Here is an 18,710-nt window from a genome sequence, read left to right on the forward strand (position 1 = left end):
CTTACGGAACAGGGGCAGTAATGGTCTCTCTGAAAGCAACTTTTGGCTTTCCTGTGGTACAAGGACAGCCATATTCTCTTTCCATCCTCTAAAAAGAGCAGGAGAGATAATTTTTTGGTGTATTTAAGTTTAAAAAATCAATTGAAAGAAGAAAAATCCTAACTTCTTAGAAGCATGTACTTATATAGAATAAACCAATCTTAAACCTTGTAATAAAATCTTAAATCATTTAAGTATCTTACAAGGGTTAGGTACATGACATAATACAAAAAGCTTTTAGAGGTTTTATATAAATGAATTCTAATTTAGATAATTTACAATTACCTGTAATTTATCTACTAAAATTTCACCTTTGTTTTAAACTATGACATGTTCACTGGCATAGTATATGAATATGTTGTCAGAATTTTCTACTATCTAAACTAACCATGACCTGCGGGTGGATGCGATGGTCTTACTGCAAATACTCTTGAATTTTGACTCTATGATTTTGTAATGTTTTACAAATAAAGAGATTTAGAGATCAAAAATAGTTAATGTGCAAAATTTAGAGATTAAAAGTAATTCATAACACATAGTAATATAACAGTATATACATCTGGACACAAACCAGAGTGAAGTCTGAAGAACCACTGTCAGTTTATGGTCATTAGATTAAACACTGTTGGCTTTTACTCTTAACAAAATAGGCATAAATAAAGTGAATTTAATTTCACTTCCTTGTAACTCATTACCTGAGCATAGATTTCCAGGTGTAATTCTCCCATTCCAGATACAATTGTCTCTTTACTCTCGGTGTCGAAGTGGACTTTAAATGTGGGATCCTCTCTTGTAAACCTGCTAATACCTTTCGAAAATTTTTCCAGATCATTCTTTAAAAAAAGAAGTCATCACACATTTTACTAAACATGGTAAGCTTAATGGGATTGTTGAAAAAAACTACTGAATGAAATCAAACAGATTAGCAGTTAATAAATAAAAATGATCCCCATGTACTTCCTAGCCCATACCCTTTTAACATGTGAACTTGGACACCACATAGCCTAGGGAGCAGGGAATAGCTAGCTGATAGAATTTTATTTCCAAACCCAGATACAAAACAAGAGTTTAAGACTTAACTCCATGTCTTGTCCTATTACACTGACAAAACTTGCCCATTTGTGGAAAACTGCCCATAAAAGAGAAGTAGAATCTGTGTAACTGTGTTATATTTTAGAAATCCTTTTCATAATCAAAGATCAGCATGTTTACCAAGACTTACAGATTCAAGCCAGACAGTTTGAACCAATAGTAAGGCAACTACCACACTGACCAGTCCTTAAAAACAATCTGCTTGGATGTGGTTTGATGTGCCTTCAGTCTCCCCAGATATGCTTTACGTGGTAAATAGAATAATGGCTAAGGTTATCCCTATCCCCCCAAAACCTATCAATGTTACCATACATGGTAAGGGGGGGTGGGCTCTACAGTTGTGTTTAAGATTATAGACTTTGAAATGGGGAGATTATCATGAGCAATCTGGGTGGCTCAATGTCAACTCATGAGCCTTTATAAAATGAGAGGCATGCAGAAGCGAAGGTAGGAGAGATTCAGTGATGAAGAGGAGGCAGGGAGAGGGAATTTGAAGCATGAGAAGGAATCACATCACTGCTGCTGGCATTGGAGACAGGAAGAAGAGGGCCACAAGCCTAAGAAGGCAGGTGGTTTATAGAAGCTACGAATGGGCCTCAGGTGACTACCTTCAAGGATATGGGGATGCCAGTCCTACAACCACAAGGAGCTGAATTCTGCCAACAATCTGAGTAAGCAATGTTCCCTGGAGTCTTCAGAAAGGAACACTGCCCTGTCAATATCTCAATTTCAGCCAATTAAGGACTGTGTCAGATTTCTGAACTATACAACTGTAAAATAATACATCTGTGTTATTTGAAGCCACTAAGTTTGTGCTCATTTCTTATGGCAGGAATATAATACACACCTTGAATCACGAGTGTAACAGCTATCACATGTGCGTGGGGCTGCGCTCTGTGTTTTGTACGTATTATCTCAAATTCTAACCAGTGTTACAAGATGGAATTACCACATTTTAGAGGTGAGGTTAAGCGACTTGCTCAAGGCCACATACCCAGTACGTGGCAAAGCTGGGACTGAATCCTGGGCTAGTCCATCTCTGAAGTCTGCTGCCTTTTCCCTGCATTAGCCAGGGGCTCGCCACTTACTAGAAAACCATCCCTGCCCCCACTACTGAGATTCACAACTCTATGCAGTGACTTCATTATTTGATTTAAATTAATTAACTCAAACAAGCAGACAACTCGGAGACACCAAAAACCCTTTTGGATATTTGATTTCCTTCTGTTGTGGATTACTGACAGTTAAATATCTTACATAAATGAGTTAGGAATGAAGTACAGTATCTTTAACTTCTAGCCCTGCATATTCTAAAGGGAAAAGCAAACACTTTAGCAAAGCACTTTTAACAAACTGCCCTTTTACTATAGTTATGATGTAAAGTTTGCCTTTCTTCAAATTTCTGAGATGGAATGATTCAATGCTTCTTGCTACCTCAAAATTCTCTTTTCTATATTGAGAAGGGTATAGAAAATCTCAAAGTCCTCAAAATAGATTAACAGGTAGCTGGCTAATGTATCCACATGACAGTAAGTCTGAGTATGTACTGTGAATGATAGTTCACAGTTGAAAAAAGGTTATAAAAAATGCATGAATGAGTTAATGTCAATACCATATTAACATGACTGTTACAAATGTCAAGGCAACTTCACTAAACCGTTATGGTTCAAGATCATGACTAATTCCAACAGCAGCAATGCAAATGAAGAACCAAGCAATTCTGGCTTTGTGAAAAGCTAAATGGAGTCAAATCCAACAATAAAACTGTTATATATGAAAGTGAGAGAAAGTTTTTTTGAAGGTTTTCCATATTCAGACATTTACTTCAAAATTACCACAAATCTAGAGATGCATTATAATCAGGAGGCAATTAATCTATACAATATCCTAATGCACTTTAAAGTGAGGTTTTACCACAGCTTATGAGAAATGTTCCTGTTTCCCCTTTTCCATCCTTGCTGATCTGAATCTAGGAAGTTACACTTACTACCCTGGAGCCAATGATGCAGCAGTTATAAAGCACAGTCTTGTGAATGTTTCAATACCATAAATTTTTTCAAATATACTGACAAGTACTACTAACAGGTAGATTTTAAAAGGTGATCTCCATACCAACAGAGGAAATCAAGACCATAAGATACCATGTGCAGATGAAAAGAGCTCAACTTTTACTGTGATATACTGAGCTTTAAAGCAAACTCCTACCTTGTGAGAAGGCCTCATTGCTACTGAAATGACAGGATCAGGAACATGAATTGACTCCTAAAATATTTTAAGAATAATGTTTGGGTCAAAGATGGATTGATTTTAATGTGCAACTTTACAAAAGAACAAAGGACAAAACGAGTCAACACCTTTAGGCTCTGCAATATATAACTTGGTCTGTTTGCATTATATAAATGTTAATAGAATACATTAATAAAAGCTGTCCACTTTCATGATCTCCTCCCTCCTGAACAAGAAAAATAAATCATCCATTTACTTACTTTACTGTTTAAGACTCTTCAAGTTTATTGACACTTTCAGTTTAACATTATCATTATAATGTGATGCGGAAGTCTTATTAGCTAGTGGCTATGTTTGCTCTTGCTATCTTTGGGAAATTAATCAAAATAGACTACGATTGCTGATAAGAGAAACAGAGAAAAGGCACAAGGTTCTTTATACATTTGATATCTCATTTAATCAATCACAACTCTGAGAGGCAGATATTATCTCATTTTACAAATAAAATGAAAGCCTTGGAAAGAAGATAAAATAAGTTAGCCAAGGGCCAGCAGGAAGTATAGAGCAGAGGTGAGATTCCAATGAAGGTCTATTTGCTTTAAAGCCTGAACATTTCCTGCAACCTCCAGTCCCTTCATGTCACTAATGACAAGTGTTCAGAGAAGGCCACATCAATAATTATAAAACACACCTCTTTTCTACATCCCCCCAAAACCTGTGATTTTTTTTTGTAGTGTCTTAAGTGAACATGTAAAACCTCAGACATTAGAGAATATTTTACACAAAAAACCTAAATTATACAATTATGAATTCATCATATGATTCAGGAGAATATTGGAGGCTCATCTACTAGGGCTGACTAGTTCTTAGGTTAACGACTGTAAATTCCTTCAGTGAACATTACCTACCCCACTATGTACTCATACTCTTTCTTCACTGAATTCAAGAGAGGGACCACTCTCATGAACAAATGGCCATATGGCCAGAGAGCCTGTTCTCCTACAGGGTCACAAGAGGGGAGGGATTGAAGGGGACTCAAAGGCAGGAGGTGCCCAAGCACACTCTTCTCTTCAGGACCCCTTAGGGATGGAAAGGGGCCTCTGAGTTCCACAAGGCAGGCTGTGTGCAGCCCACTGTAAGTCAGACTGTCTAGTCGCATCTTGCCTTTGGAGCATGGTTCTGTTCTGTTCTGCCCAAGGCTAACAGCCAAATGACACAGTTCCCTCAGGGACTAGACAAGGGTCCACTCCCTGGCTGCTCAGCAAGGAAGGGGCCCCCCACTGGGACTAGCCTGATGACAGTGAGGGCACCTAAGGGAGGCATCCACAGTGGGAGGCAGATCTCAGGGTAGAGGAGGCAGAACCACAAAGCCCAGGTACACCTAGTGGAGATTTTATTCCCATGCTAACCCTTGGAGGGTTGTGAAATGATTTCATGAGGAAATCAGGTAAGTCAGCCTACAGAGCACCTGTCTAACGGATATCAGAACAGCCACATGCAGTCTACACTGATGCCTGTGGTACTCAAGGTAAACTTCTGTGGTCGTTTTCCTGAAGTACTAAGTGTACTACATAAAAACACAGACTTTGAAACTCAAGTGACAAACAGCTTTGGAATTAAATGACATACCATGGAAAAGCCACTGTTATCTTTGTTTGTGAATGTGTCTCCACTAGCACAGTCAATGCCAAACAAGGCACAAATGTCTCCGGCATACACCTCCTCCACATCCTAAAGAAAGAAATGACACAAAATGCTTGTTGCAAGTAATACAAATCAGGGTATGGTAACTAAAAAGTAATTGTATTACAAACAAACTACACATAAACATGGCAGAATTCCTACCAGGAATTCTACAGAGAATGATTAGCTAGAATCAATGAAATACCACCAATCAACCATGGCAAGATAGATCTTAAAACAGGGACCTTATTTAAATCACATTTCAGTAACTTAGAGCTACGACATCATTACTTGGAGGATGTGCAGTACAGACAGAACACTGAGCCTCACAGTTCTAAAGTTATTTCTACAGAATTAAAAAGCACCTTCTTATCTATGCTGCCACAGTCCACAGTGAGACAGGCATGACAAAGACATACAAGGAAAAACTGCAAAGGAAGTTTTGAAAACAAAGGCTGGAGAACGAGTCCATTGTACTTAAAAACAATCTTAATTTCTCACAGATGCAAGCAGTCAAGCAAACACAGGATATCTAAGAACAAAGCTTTGATATCTTTAAGCTTCCTAGCTTTTGTCCGTTTATATTGACAGTTCATTAACAACAGCTGTGGCTGTGAATGAGCAAGCTGCTCTTGAAGTCACACAGCTGTACCGATCTCCTAGCTTCTGCTGGTGAAACAGCTGTGACAGACACTAATCTCTCTAGCCTGCCCCCTGCTGTCAATCTCCCCAAACAGCAATATGTCCAATTTTGAAAGACAAGTTATGGCCACCACAAATCTGACTGTCTACAAGATTTTGCTTAGACTAATACATTTCTCTAGGAATACAGCTGAATGATGAAAGGGTGGGAGTAGGAGATGGCCTCCTGCACTTGGTGGTATTCCTGCCACAGCCTTACCCTAAAGAACAGAGGGATGGCAAAATTCAAAGCCGATTCAAGAATTCGAGCCATAGTCCAAAATTCATCTCCTCAACCAGACCTTGAGAGGTTTTAAATCTTCAGATGATTCTAGCACTAGTATAGTATGGCCCCCCTTCTGGGGATTGGTTCTATAGTAGGAATAAAAAGCTCTAGGATTTAACAGAGCTTTCAGACCTGACATATTTCTGAAAGGAAATTCACTGACCAGTGTAGGAAATTAGGCATGACCAGTATAATTACTACCTTCCATTATCTGTAAGAACCACAGCTCCATTAACTAAAAACCTATTATATTCTTTGTAATGATAGCTCTTGAGGAGAGTGCTGAATTTTGTGTTCTGTGTCTTCGGGGATTGTCTATTCTCTCGAACCTTGGACATTGCAGAAATACAGATAATTCCCAAAAAGTGGTATAAAATGTGTCCTTAACATCTGCCAATTTAGCCTCTACCAAGTGCCACTAAATTATAGTACATTTAAGTAAGAAGGAAGAAGCTAGGAAAACATGTTCAATTAGAAGTAATTTTCTGTGGGGCTCAGGATAGCAAGAAGATATAGATCTACCTCACCTGCACTGGAGAGATTCTGATCTCACAACAAGCACCCCACACTTGCCTCCATCATGTCGGCGTGCATGCGGACGAGCCGTTGCACCCGCACTTTCTTTCTTGTCCTCGTGTTAAAGATGGTGTCACCCTTCTTCAACTCTCCTTGGTAATTGCGGACGTAAGTTAACTGTCCAAATCGACCAGCCTAGAAGTTAAGATTTTAAGGGCAGAAAGATTAAAAAAAATATATAAGAATCAAAATTAGAAGGAAAGCTTCACAATTACTTCCAAATACCCCCTATCTATTTTCATAGCACAACTTATATACATGTTTCAGTGTATTGTCATAAACTAGATAAATACTAGCTTTGAAAATAGATTAGTTAAGTGGTTGTCCATTTTTTGGGTATCACAATCCAAGACATTACTTCTTCTTCCTCTGAAATAAAAATTATCAGAAAATATCAGTATGGACTTAGGACTGTTTGTTTGGCCTTCCAGTAATATTTCATAAGTTCGGTTTAACACAGTAAGATGTAAAACAAATATGGTACAATTATTGGAAAAACCCAAAAATATCACTAGAAATGGTAAGATTGTACTATACAGCTAAAAAAACTTTTAATAAGCACCTGGAAAGCTATACATGTAAGAGTTGTCTAAAGTGATGGAATAGAAAATGAACAATCAAGAATCAATTCCTCTTCAATATAACTTTCTTTTTTTAACTTTTGGGTCTAATCTAATTAGATGTGTATTTAAAAGTTGTCAATTCTTCCCATATTAATTTATAGATTTAAAACAATAGCAATAAAACACCAAGAGGAATATTTAAACATCTGATTAGTAATTTTAAAATTTAGAAGACTGGATAAAAACAAAGTTTTGAAAAACTATGGCAATGAGAATAAATCAACCCTGATCGATATAAAAACATTAAATATTATAAAACTTAAGTAAGAATACGGACATAGCACAATTAAACTCAGCAGCCCAGGGAGTATAGTATAAATACCAAAAATGTAAACACAGTTGTCAAAAAATGACAAAGGAGACTGACAAATCAATGGAAAAATACAGCACTGTTTAAAACCCGATAACTGAACAATTGGTCCTTCATTTGGAGGCAGAGGAGATATATTCAGAATCCCACCTCACAGTATACAGCAAAACAAATTCCAGGTAGATTAATAGTGGAAAAAAAAAACACAGTAAAAAAGAAGAAGAAACAAAAGTAAATATTTATGAAATATCCAAAAAGAGGAGAGTTTCTAGGTTAAAAATGAGAGAGAGACTAAAGAAAAAGATGTATTTGGATATATATGAACTGCTGATTGTTTTAAAAAAATCACCTTTATTAGAGAAAGCTTGTACAAATAAGTGAAACACTTAGGCACTAATAAAAAAATAGAAACAATTGCAAAAGAGGAAATACTACTACATAATAAATATACACAAAATGTTTTCTCATTAGGAACTAAGGGAAGAGGAAATATTACAGCACCATTCATTCATGAAACCAGTAATGATATTAAAATAAGACACAGTGCTTATAAAGATACACTGAAATAATCTGATATATTAATTCTGAGAGTCTGAAAGCAATCTAGCAATATAAACCATTATATATTAAAATATTCCATTCTTTCAACTCAATAATCACTATTTGGGGGATCCTGAGAAGATATTCCTAAATACATATTTTTTAATGCTTTGTACATAAAAATTGTTACTATAATGTTATTTCTACTTTTTAATTTAAAATTACCTTTTTTTCATTTTTAGAATAAGTATGTTACAAAAATTTTAAAATAAAAAGTAGGAAAAAAACTCAAATATAATTCCATCCCAGAAATAACCACCTACAACACTTCCAACTTATCTACCTTCTTTCCCACTTAAAATATTATGAGCAGAAGCAAAAAGAACCTAACAAAAAGCATACCAAGTGCCCAAATCTTAGTTTCTAATACCATTCTTGATTAAAAGGAATCAGGATTACAGAGAAATGGCTGCTTCTAGGGCTGGGGCAGGGACTGTACAGGATAAGCCTGAAGCAGTCTATAGTGCCATAAAATAAGGAAGTATTCAAAAGAGCAAAACATTCGGGAATCTCAAAGGGACACAGAAGCAACTGAAAGAGCTCCAATGGCCAAACCTGGCCAATCTGGGCAACAAAACAAACATGTGACTCAAAGTACAAAACAGTCTAAAGTCCATAATCACATGAATAATGACTGGAATAAATAAGTAAATGGGAAAGAAAAGACAACTCTTCCATACAGAAGTATCCCAAATAACTTAGGTAGATATTGCTCCCTCAAGGAGGGAGAGCATAATTCCACACCCCTTAAGTACAGACTGTCCATAGTAACTTCCTTCTAAAGAGACAGTGTGAAAGGCGGGGGTGGGGGAAAGATATTCAGCAGAGAAACCTGTAATCAAATCTATCATTACAGTCATTTTATGACAGGCATAAAAGCCTAGGAGAAAAGAACATTTCTACATAGAGAGGTTAAAAACATTAGAAAGCAGCTTACCTCCAGTTTAAACGCCAGGCCTACAAACGGATGGGAATTATCTCTTTTGGAGTTCATTAAGATTTTCTCTTTTGAGTCACTTAAAATAAAAGAAGTATCTATAAGATGCAATACTTGATGTATCTTTTATATCAACTTGTTTCATCAAATGGTATTATTATTTGAGAGAAAGAACATGCATGCTAATCATTTCTGACCTCAGATGTGAGATTTCACTGTGTAGTTACTACAGGTGACAGGACCATCACAGACTAAAACACACAGAAATGGTGCAGAAGAAAAGTAAAATAATCAATGAGAGCTTAAAAGAATGATTCTTGAGGATTTTTTTTTTTAGTATTACTAAACACAGCTACTCCCAAATGAGAAAATTTTCTGATGATATAAACAATGCTAGATAATAAAAAAATCACACTTCAAACTCACAAACAGAATACGATATAGGAACTCTTCTAAAAAATATTTTTCTATATGTTAAAAATGTTACCCAAATAGAAATGGTGACTGATTTTTATAAATTATGGGGAAAGAGAAACACAAACACAACATAACCACCCAAACCATTCTTAAATTCTTTCACAGTGTATGTGTGTTAAGTATTTCTGCATGAACTTCAATTCATTCCCCAAACTTACTTCTCCTGATTGAAAATGGCATAATTCTGGACTTCAGCTGGATTTGGGAGGTATTCTAAAACAGCATCCAAAAGAGGCTGAACCCCTTTGTTCTTCAAGGCACTTCCCAAGAAGACAGGAGTAAATGACCTAGTTAGAGTAGCTCTTCGAATTGCAAGCTACAAAGGAAATAAATTAAACTTAAAAATCAGAATTTGTGGTTCCAATCAATTACAAGCCAACACACTTACAATTAACTGCTACTCTTTGGACTTCCCTCTCTAATGGAGGCTAGAATCCTCTAGACATTAGTCAAAATATGAAAAAGAAAAATCTCGGTTCCTTTTTCAGGGCTAGGAAATTATTTCTATACAACTGCTTTCAACACTCTTAGAATGACTTGGTAAAAAATACATAAATATAAAGGCACAACATAAAATGGTGTAAAAAGTATGCTAACAATTGTGGAAAAGCACAGGAAAAATAATATATATGCACATACACACAAATCTCTAGAAAGATACACCAGAAACTATTAACTGGTAACTTGTTTTAGGGAGGGAAAAAACTGGGCATTTAAGAGACAGATGGGAGATATTTTTTTACTGGGTACCTTTGTATACTTTTTTAAATGTTTAAACCATATGAAAGGATAATGTAAAAAAAATTTAACTGATTTATTTTCTTTTTTTAAAGAACATACATACAGGAAGCCAAACAGTACAAATCATTCATAAATTAAGGGCCATGATAAGCAACAGGCTCTAAGATGACAACGTCCCGGCCGCTCCAAGCCTCAGAACCAGCACTACAACGTCCCCCCACTATAGCCCTCCGGCAGCCCCACTGGCTGGCCTCAGAGAGGATGCAGGGGACCTTGGCTCCAGCAGCTAGAAGAGGCCATCAGCAGTGCTGGGGCCACAACTTGCCCCTGCAGAAATATGGAGCCAGTGTACATTTCTCAGTCCCCAGAAAAAAATCAGAAAAGTAGTTATCCCCAAAAAGTTTAAAGTAAAACATCTATAACCACAACTTTTAAACATCACCAAAATGAAAAGTGGGATTAACAGCTGAACACAATACAAGGAGTATAAAAAAGGGAAAAATATGTAGGGCAAGAATAAGAAAGAAACAAATCCTACCATTTGCAACAACATGGATGGAGCTAGAGGGTATTATGCTCAGTGAAATAAGCCAGGCGGAGAAAGACAAATACCAAATGATTTCCTTCATTTGTGGAGTATATCAATGAAGCAAAACTGAAGGAACAAAACAGCATGGCCTGCATGACTCACAAACTCCAAGAAGGGACTAGGGGTTACCAAAGAGGAGGGGTGAGGGAGGGAGGGAGAAGGGGATTGAGGGGTATTATGATGAGTACACATGATGTGTGGGGGTCATGGGGAAGACACTGTAGCACAGAGAAGACAAGAAGTGACTCTGTGGCATCTTACTGCACTGATGGACAGTGACTGCAATGGGGTGTGTGGGGGGGACTTGATAATATGGGTGAATGTAGTAACCACATTGTTTTTCATGTGAAACCTTCATAATAGTGTATATCACGGATACGATACCTTAATAAAAAAATATATGTAGGGCAAGAAAGGAACCGCTATTTGGAACTATCTTAAAAACTTGCTTTTGCTGTTCTAGGAACCAGAAATGGCTAAGTCGCTAGCCATTTAGTGTACCCAACATCACATGGTCATATCTTAGACTTCTCTCCCATTCCTCGTATATACAAGTAGGGACATATAAGAATCTCACCATGTTTTTTTTTACATCCACTGAATAAAGAAACATATGAGGATATTAGACAAATAGAAAAAAGGAGAAATCAAAACTCTGCCTATACCAGCCTAATAAAAGCTTTATTTTTCTAAAATTTTACTTTGTTTTCATAAGAATCACTTTCATAGTTGAAAGCTGTTGCCTTTCCACTATTCCTAATAATAATATATCCAACAATACAGAAACTAAAATACATGCAAGTAACTTGTGCAAAACAAACAGTAAGCACAGCTGGACTGAAACTGCTATCCCTAGAGAAGCCTGCTGGCAGGGTTGGTCCCTGCTGGTGCCTGACAACCTGGATTTTAGGAGGGGTCCCAGCATTCTCAGAACTGGTTCACTGTGCCTACACTGTCTGTCCAAACAATGTGGTGTTTGCTCAACTTGCTTTCCTCTTGGGAGCCTGGAACCTGGGGAAATGCCAGGCAGAAGATGTCTAATGTGACCAGCCCCCAATAAAACCTTGGGCTGAGTTTCTAATGAGCTTCCCTGACAGATGAGATTTCACAAGTGCATTCACAACTCATTGCTGAAGGAATTAGGTATGGCTTGCATGACTCCACTAGGAGAGAACCCTCGAGGCTTACACATGGTTTCTTTTCTGGACTACATCTCATGACTTTTTCCTTTGCTGACTTTGCTTTGTATTCTTTCACTGCAATAATCATAGCCATGAGTATAACTCTGCTGAGACCTTTGAATACTTCTGGCGATGGCCTTGGGGACTCCTAAGACATGACCTTTAATAGATAAAAACCTAACTTCATATTGTGATTCCCAGGATACAATGTCTGACTTTATTTAAGGCCAGAACTATATGGTGTTTCTTACTCATGCAAGAACTGAGGTGGCAGGTAAGGCCTTTGTTAATGCAAAAGGACTCAAAGTTATGAGATATATTAGTAAGCATCCTCAGCTTTAATAGGGTTCTTTCCCTCTGATCTGAGCTACTATAAACTGCATAACTGCAGTGCACACAATAATTACTTATCTGATCTCTGCTAAGTGCACAAAGTGCTTTGGCAAACTATCAGTCTTATCAATCTTTTTTTTTATTATGGTAAAATGCACATAACATGAAATCTACCATTTCAAGCATTTTTAAGTATATAGCTCAGTGGCATTAAGTACATTCACACTGCTGTGCTCCCATTATCACTATCCATCTCCAGAACTTCTCCATCATCCCAAACTATTTCTCTGTACCCATTAAACTCCCCATTGTGTGCTCCCAGCCCCTGGTAACCACTACTCTACTTTCTGGCTCTAGGAATTTTGACTATTCTGGGTACCACACAGAATGGAATCATAAAAAATATTTGTCCTTTTGTGTTTACCTTATTTCACTTACCATGTGTTCACAGTTCATTCATGTTGTAGCATTATCAGCATCTCATTCCTTAAGGCTGAACAATATTCCACTGTATGTATACACCAATTTGTTTATCCATTCATCCAAAGATCAGTATACAGGTTGTTTTTACCTTTTGGCTGTTGTAAACAGTGCTATCAACATCAGTGTGCAAATCTGTTTGAATCTGTTTTCAGTTCTTTTGGATATATACCCAGAAGTGGAACTGCTTGATTCATACAGTAGTTGTGTGTTTAATTTTTTTGAGGAAACACCATACTGTTTCCCAGAGTGGCTACATCTTTTCACATTCCCACCAGGAATGCACAAAGGTTCCAATGTCTCCACATCCTTGCCAACACTTCTTATTTTACTATTATTAACAGAAAGAAACTATTTTGCTATTATGAAAAGTACAAAAAAATTTTCTGATTTCATTTTTGTTTAATAACAGCATGGATAGTGGTATATCTCACTGTGGTTTGGATTTTTCACTTTTCTTAATGTTTAGCAATGCTGAGTGTATTTTCAAGGGCTCGTTGGCCATCTGTGTATCATTTATGGAAAAATGTCTATTCAAAAAATGAGTAAAAGTCTTAGGCAGAGATCTCTTTAATTAAAAAAAACTGAGTAATCAAGTAAAGGAATCTATAAGGCTTTCTAAATAGTACAACAGTATAATATAGCCAGCATTTAGCAGCCTTTTCTCTTAATTGGTCTTATGGCTATAACATTTCCGTATTTATCTTCTTTCTTCTTAATATTGATATAGCCAAGAGGTTGGCTGTTTAAGTATCTTTGTTCCCAGAACAATGACTTTTTTCCCATTTTAAGATATTATGTAACTCTCTACTTAGAAAAAAAAAAGTAATATGCCATGGCAAATGTTTTGGACAAACGAATAATGTGAAATAAGCTGACTCAGATTTCACTAATGAAACCCATGCATTAAAGCATCATGTTCCCTCCCCACAAACATAATAAACACCCCCTTTCCTTGTTAATGTAAGACTTATTCTGAGAGCACTTGCCTTTAAATCAGAATTTGAGGGGATTTTTTCTTCCAGGAACATCTCACCAAGCTGCTCGTCTGAATTAGCAACACATTCAATCAGCTCCTGCCGGTGGTCGGCTGCTGCTGCCCTGAATTCTGCTGGAATTTCCTCATATCGAACAACCTGCCTAAGAAAAGAAAGGTGTTATTTTGGCACTTTAAAAATATTCAGTTAAACAAATACATCATCAGTGAGAAAGATAAACTAATGGCTAAAATTTTTTTTGGTAGGAGCTCTGAAATATTTGCATTAAACTGGCAAGTAAGACTAATGTATATCTGTAAAACTCAGAACAGTGGCAAAAAAACTTAAAACAGACAAAGGAAATTGTTCATGGTTTTACTACTAGCAAACAGAAGAGCCAAGACTCAGAGCCAGCCTGCCTCCAAAACCCATATGACTCTTGAAAATTCTATTAATCAAACCAATAAAAACATCTCATTCTCTCTAACAAGCAAGATTAGAGACGTGACCCTTTTCCTCTCCATTAACAACAAACCGAATCAACACAATTTTTAACACAGAATATCCCATTTTGTAGTAAACAAGGATACTAGATATGACAGACTCTTTAACCTTGACCCCAGTTCTCCATTCCTCTAGGGGTTCAAAAGGTAAAAGTCACTAATAAAATATATATAACAGAGAAATGGATGCACTTGGTATTTAAAAACAACAGTCTGAGTTTTTCAAAATATTTTTTTACAAATGAAAAATATGTCAAAAAATAGTAAGCTTTCCAGAAAACATCTTCCTAAATTTAAAAAATAAAAGAAGCCAACTACAAATAGTCAGAAAATAATTCTTATGCTAAAGAATGCTCTTCACAGCCTTCAAATCTTAATTTCACCCTTCCTGTCAAGCTCCGATTCTTAGCCTTTCATGTCAGAATCATCTGTGGAGTCCTTTCAAAATACACATACCCAGTGGTCTGGAGCTGGGAAGGGGGCAGACATATTAAGAAATTCTACCTGTGGTTCCGACATATAGCTAAGTGTAAGAGCCTCTACTTTAGAGGACAGGAACATGGGGAAGTGGGTTTATTTATTGATTTACAAATATTTTTTAAGTTCCTATTATATATCAGGACATCCTAGGCCTGAGGACACAGCATCAAATAAATCTGATAAAACATCCCTGTCCTCTTGGCCTTACATTCTAAGAAATGGTAGACAATCTCTGTTGTCATTACTCAGTTACCACACAAAAGGTAGAGAAATGCCTCATCCACTGCATGGCCCCGCCTTTCCCTGTCCACAAGGCAGCTGATGAAAATAAATGGTAGTTAACTGAGCATAATGTCCTTCATTCACCTGCCAGACCAGCAATCCCAGTGCCCCTGCATAGGCAGGAAGCTCACCCTCCCACAGGAACTGTCTTGTTGAAACTGCCAGGCTTTTGGGGCTACTCCTCAGGAGAAGGGGGCATTTATGACTCCCCACATTGTCTAGGTCAGTGCCACTCAAAGTATGGTCCTCGGACCTACAACATTAGCATCAACAGGGGGAGCTTTCCAGAAATGCAAATTCCAGGCCCCACCCTAGGTCTACTGAATGTCAAAATCTTCTGGAGGTGAATCCAGGAATATGTGAATCCTGAATGCCAAGGTTTGATACCCACTGGGAAAGTATAGTGTTCTGTATGCAAAAGTCATGCAAAAGTTAATTAACAGACTAAATACCATATCAAAAAATTGCCAATTTTCTTCTTGTATTGCCCAACCCAAACATATACTATTAACTGTTCTTATATATTAATCTTTTAATCTCTGTAATTTCATGAAGTATGTAGAACAAATATTTATGACCCCTATTGTCTTCCCAGTTTTTATTATAATACCCAGGACAACAAAGCAGATTTTCCATGAAGTCTGTAGAATGAATGAATGAATAAACGAACAGCAGAAACAGAGAGTTTATAATATTAGCCCAAGCTGCAGGCCTCCTTCCATCACACCACGCAGGTCATAATGCAATATAAATATACTACCCAAAAAGCAACACATTCTCCTTTGTGTTAAATACTAAGCAAACAGGATTAAAGGTACTCAAACAAAATACATCTTAAGAGGATATTCTTCCAGCCATATTTCAAGAAGACATTTACTCTGTTTAAAGCAGTCATCCTTTTCCTTCTCTGTGACACTTTTAAAATACAACATTTTTATAATATATTTTTAACACTTACCCAAAGTCTCCATCAAAATAAATGGCTTGTTCCTCAATAAGATCTATAATGCCTTTAAAATCACCCTCCAAACCAATGGGTATTTGCATAAATGCTGCATTTTGACTCAGTTTAGACCTGAAAAATAAAAAATACATATGATTACCTATTTTTTCCTCCATAAATCCCTTTGGAGTGACAAAAGAAATAAAAAAACAAGTCAATGGCTGATGTTGTTAGAACTGGGAGGGGGGTCATCAGCTCAGAATAGAAGATATAAAGCAGCTGGGAACAGAGTGACAGCCAAACTCAATGTGCTCAGGAAGCCATAATCCTAGTTAGGCAAGAAAAAGAATTCTAAAGTAAACGTTTTCACAAGAGATCACCAGAATACCCTAAACTAGCAACAGGAGGAGGAAGAACAGGTCAGCAGTGGATGGCCAGGAAATTAAGGGATGGTGGGATGATCGTGCCCATCTCTTCTTCTTAGACCAGTTGCTGCCAGCAAAGCTAAGCACAGCGACCTAAAGAGGCAACTCCTGGAGACCTCTGAGAGTGAGTGTTAAAGTCCGGCACTCAGCATACACCTACATGCCCAGGCAGCACGACCACGGACGGAAATGGCACTCATGGTCAGGGTTCTCACTTAAGAAGTACACCCATCACCCCTGCTTGCTCAGTCTAGACTCAAGGCCCTCACTTATAACTGAGATAGGTAACTAAGAACCACCAAATATATGAAGGAAATGAAGAACTTGAAAGAGAGGTGTGAGCTCATGAATTTGTACTAACTTCCAAGGAGGGAGTTACTAGGTGAAATAAAATGTAAAGATCTGAAAAGGTATTGCCTCCATTAGTAAAGATGTTGCAATAAAAGAGAAAGTTTATGGAAATTAACTGTATAATTACTGAAATTAAAAGGAAAAAAACAGGCAAAATAACAGAAGGAACACAGAGAGTACCATATTAGTGAGCTGGAAGGCTGACCTCAACTATGGTCTCATCACCCAGCACAAAATGAGAAGAGATGGAACGTATGAGAAAGCATGGGAATGCCCACTGGCTCAGGCAGTGGAGACAGGCACAGCAGCCAGGAAGCAGGAAACAGCTCTTTTCTCCCGCCAGGCACCAATACCGCTCCCCTGAGACCCCTGACATTGCTTCAGGGGCTGAGCAGCTCCAGAGAGCAGAGCTTCTAGGCATCAAAGGGTGCCATATACAAATATGAAATGCAAAAGGAACCTGGTTCAAAGTAAAATTACAAATACAACACCTGAGAAAGATTCAAATGAAACAGACTTCATGAATCTTCCTGAAAGGGATTTCAAAATAAAAATCATTAACATGCTCATGGAGGTAAAGAAAAATATTCAAGAACTCAGGAATGAATTCCAGTCTGAGATCCAATCATTATGGAACATAGTATCAGAAATGAAATACACAATGGAAAGTTTTAAAAGCAGATTAGATATGGTGGAGGAAAAGATAAATGAAATAGAAATTAGAGAAGAGGAATACAAAGAAGCTGAGGCACAGAGGGAAAAATGGATCTCTAAGAATGAAAGAATATAGAGGGAACTGTGTGACCAATCCAAACAGAACAATATTCGCTTTATAGGGGTACCAGAAGAAGAGGAGAGAGAAAAAAGGGATAGCAAGTGTCTTTGAGGAGATAATTACTGAAACTTCCCTAATCTGGGGAAGGAGATAATCTCTTAGGCCACAGAGCTGCACAGCTCTCCCAACAGAAGGGACCCAAGGAAGACAACACCAAGACACATAGTAATTAAAATGGCAAAGATAAAGGATAAGGACAGATCATTAAAAGCAGCCAGACAGAGAAATAAGATCACATACAAAAGAAAACCCATCAGCCTATCATCAGACTTCTCAGCAGAAACTTTACAGGCCAGAAGGCAGTGGCATGATGTATTTAATGCAATGAAGCAGAAGGGCCTCGAAACAAGAATACTTTATCTGGCAAGATTACCATTTAAATTTGAAGGCGGGATTAAAGAATTTCCAGATAAGCAAAAGCTGAGAGAATCTACCTCCCACAAACCATCTCTACAGTGTATTTTGGAGGCACTGCTGCAGATGGAAGTGTTCCTAAGGTTTAATAGCTGTCACCAGAGGTAATAAAACCACAGTAAAAAAAGTAAAACAACTAATTACTAAGCAAATGCAAAATGAAATCAACTATCCCCAAAGTCAATCCAGGGATAGACAAAGAGTACAGAATGATACCTAATATATAAAGAATGGAGGGGGAAGAAAAAGGATGAGAAAAAAAGAACCTTTAGATTGTGTTTGTAACAGCATATTGAGCGAGTTAAGTTAGACTCTCAGATAGTAAGGAAGTTAACCTAGATCCTTTGGTAACCACAAATCTAAAGTCTGCAATGGCAATAAGTACATATCTATTGATAATTGCCCTAAATGTAAATGGTCTGAATGCACCAATCAAAAGACATAGAGTCACTGAATGGATAAAAAAACAAGACCCATCTATATGCTGCCTACAAGAGACTCATTTTAAACTCAAAGACATGCACAGACTAAAAGTGAAGGGATGAAAAAAGACATTTCATGCAACTAACAGGGAGAAAAAAGCAGGAGTTGCAGTACTTGTATCAGACAAAATAGACTTCAAAACAAAGAAAGTCACAAGAGACAA

The 18,710-nt window shown here is 37.3% G+C and overlaps 1 protein-coding gene across 3 annotated transcripts in view; it reads right to left on the reverse strand.

The window, feature by feature from the left end:
* GFM1 (G elongation factor mitochondrial 1) overlaps positions 1–18,710 on the reverse strand; it is a 44,993-nt gene that overhangs the window by 18,083 nt on the left and 8,200 nt on the right. For 2 of the 3 annotated variants that reach the window (XM_017654821.3, XM_073232164.1), the window contains 9 exons: positions 16,055–16,171; positions 13,844–13,994; positions 9,689–9,846; positions 9,054–9,132; positions 6,581–6,718; positions 4,987–5,088; positions 3,337–3,393; positions 735–872; positions 6–88 (listed from right to left, as the gene is read on the reverse strand). In XM_017654821.3, the coding sequence (XP_017510310.1) occupies positions 6–88; positions 735–872; positions 3,337–3,393; positions 4,987–5,088; positions 6,581–6,718; positions 9,054–9,132; positions 9,689–9,846; positions 13,844–13,994; positions 16,055–16,171 (1,023 nt within the window). The remainder of the gene's footprint in view (positions 1–5; positions 89–734; positions 873–3,336; positions 3,394–4,986; positions 5,089–6,580; positions 6,719–9,053; positions 9,133–9,688; positions 9,847–13,843; positions 13,995–16,054; positions 16,172–18,710) is intronic. The other variant, XM_017654827.3, reaches the window with a different exon arrangement.

The sequence above is a fragment of the Manis javanica genome, chromosome 3, assembly GCF_040802235.1.
Source record: "Manis javanica isolate MJ-LG chromosome 3, MJ_LKY, whole genome shotgun sequence".
NCBI classification, from domain to species: domain Eukaryota; kingdom Metazoa; phylum Chordata; class Mammalia; order Pholidota; family Manidae; genus Manis; species Manis javanica.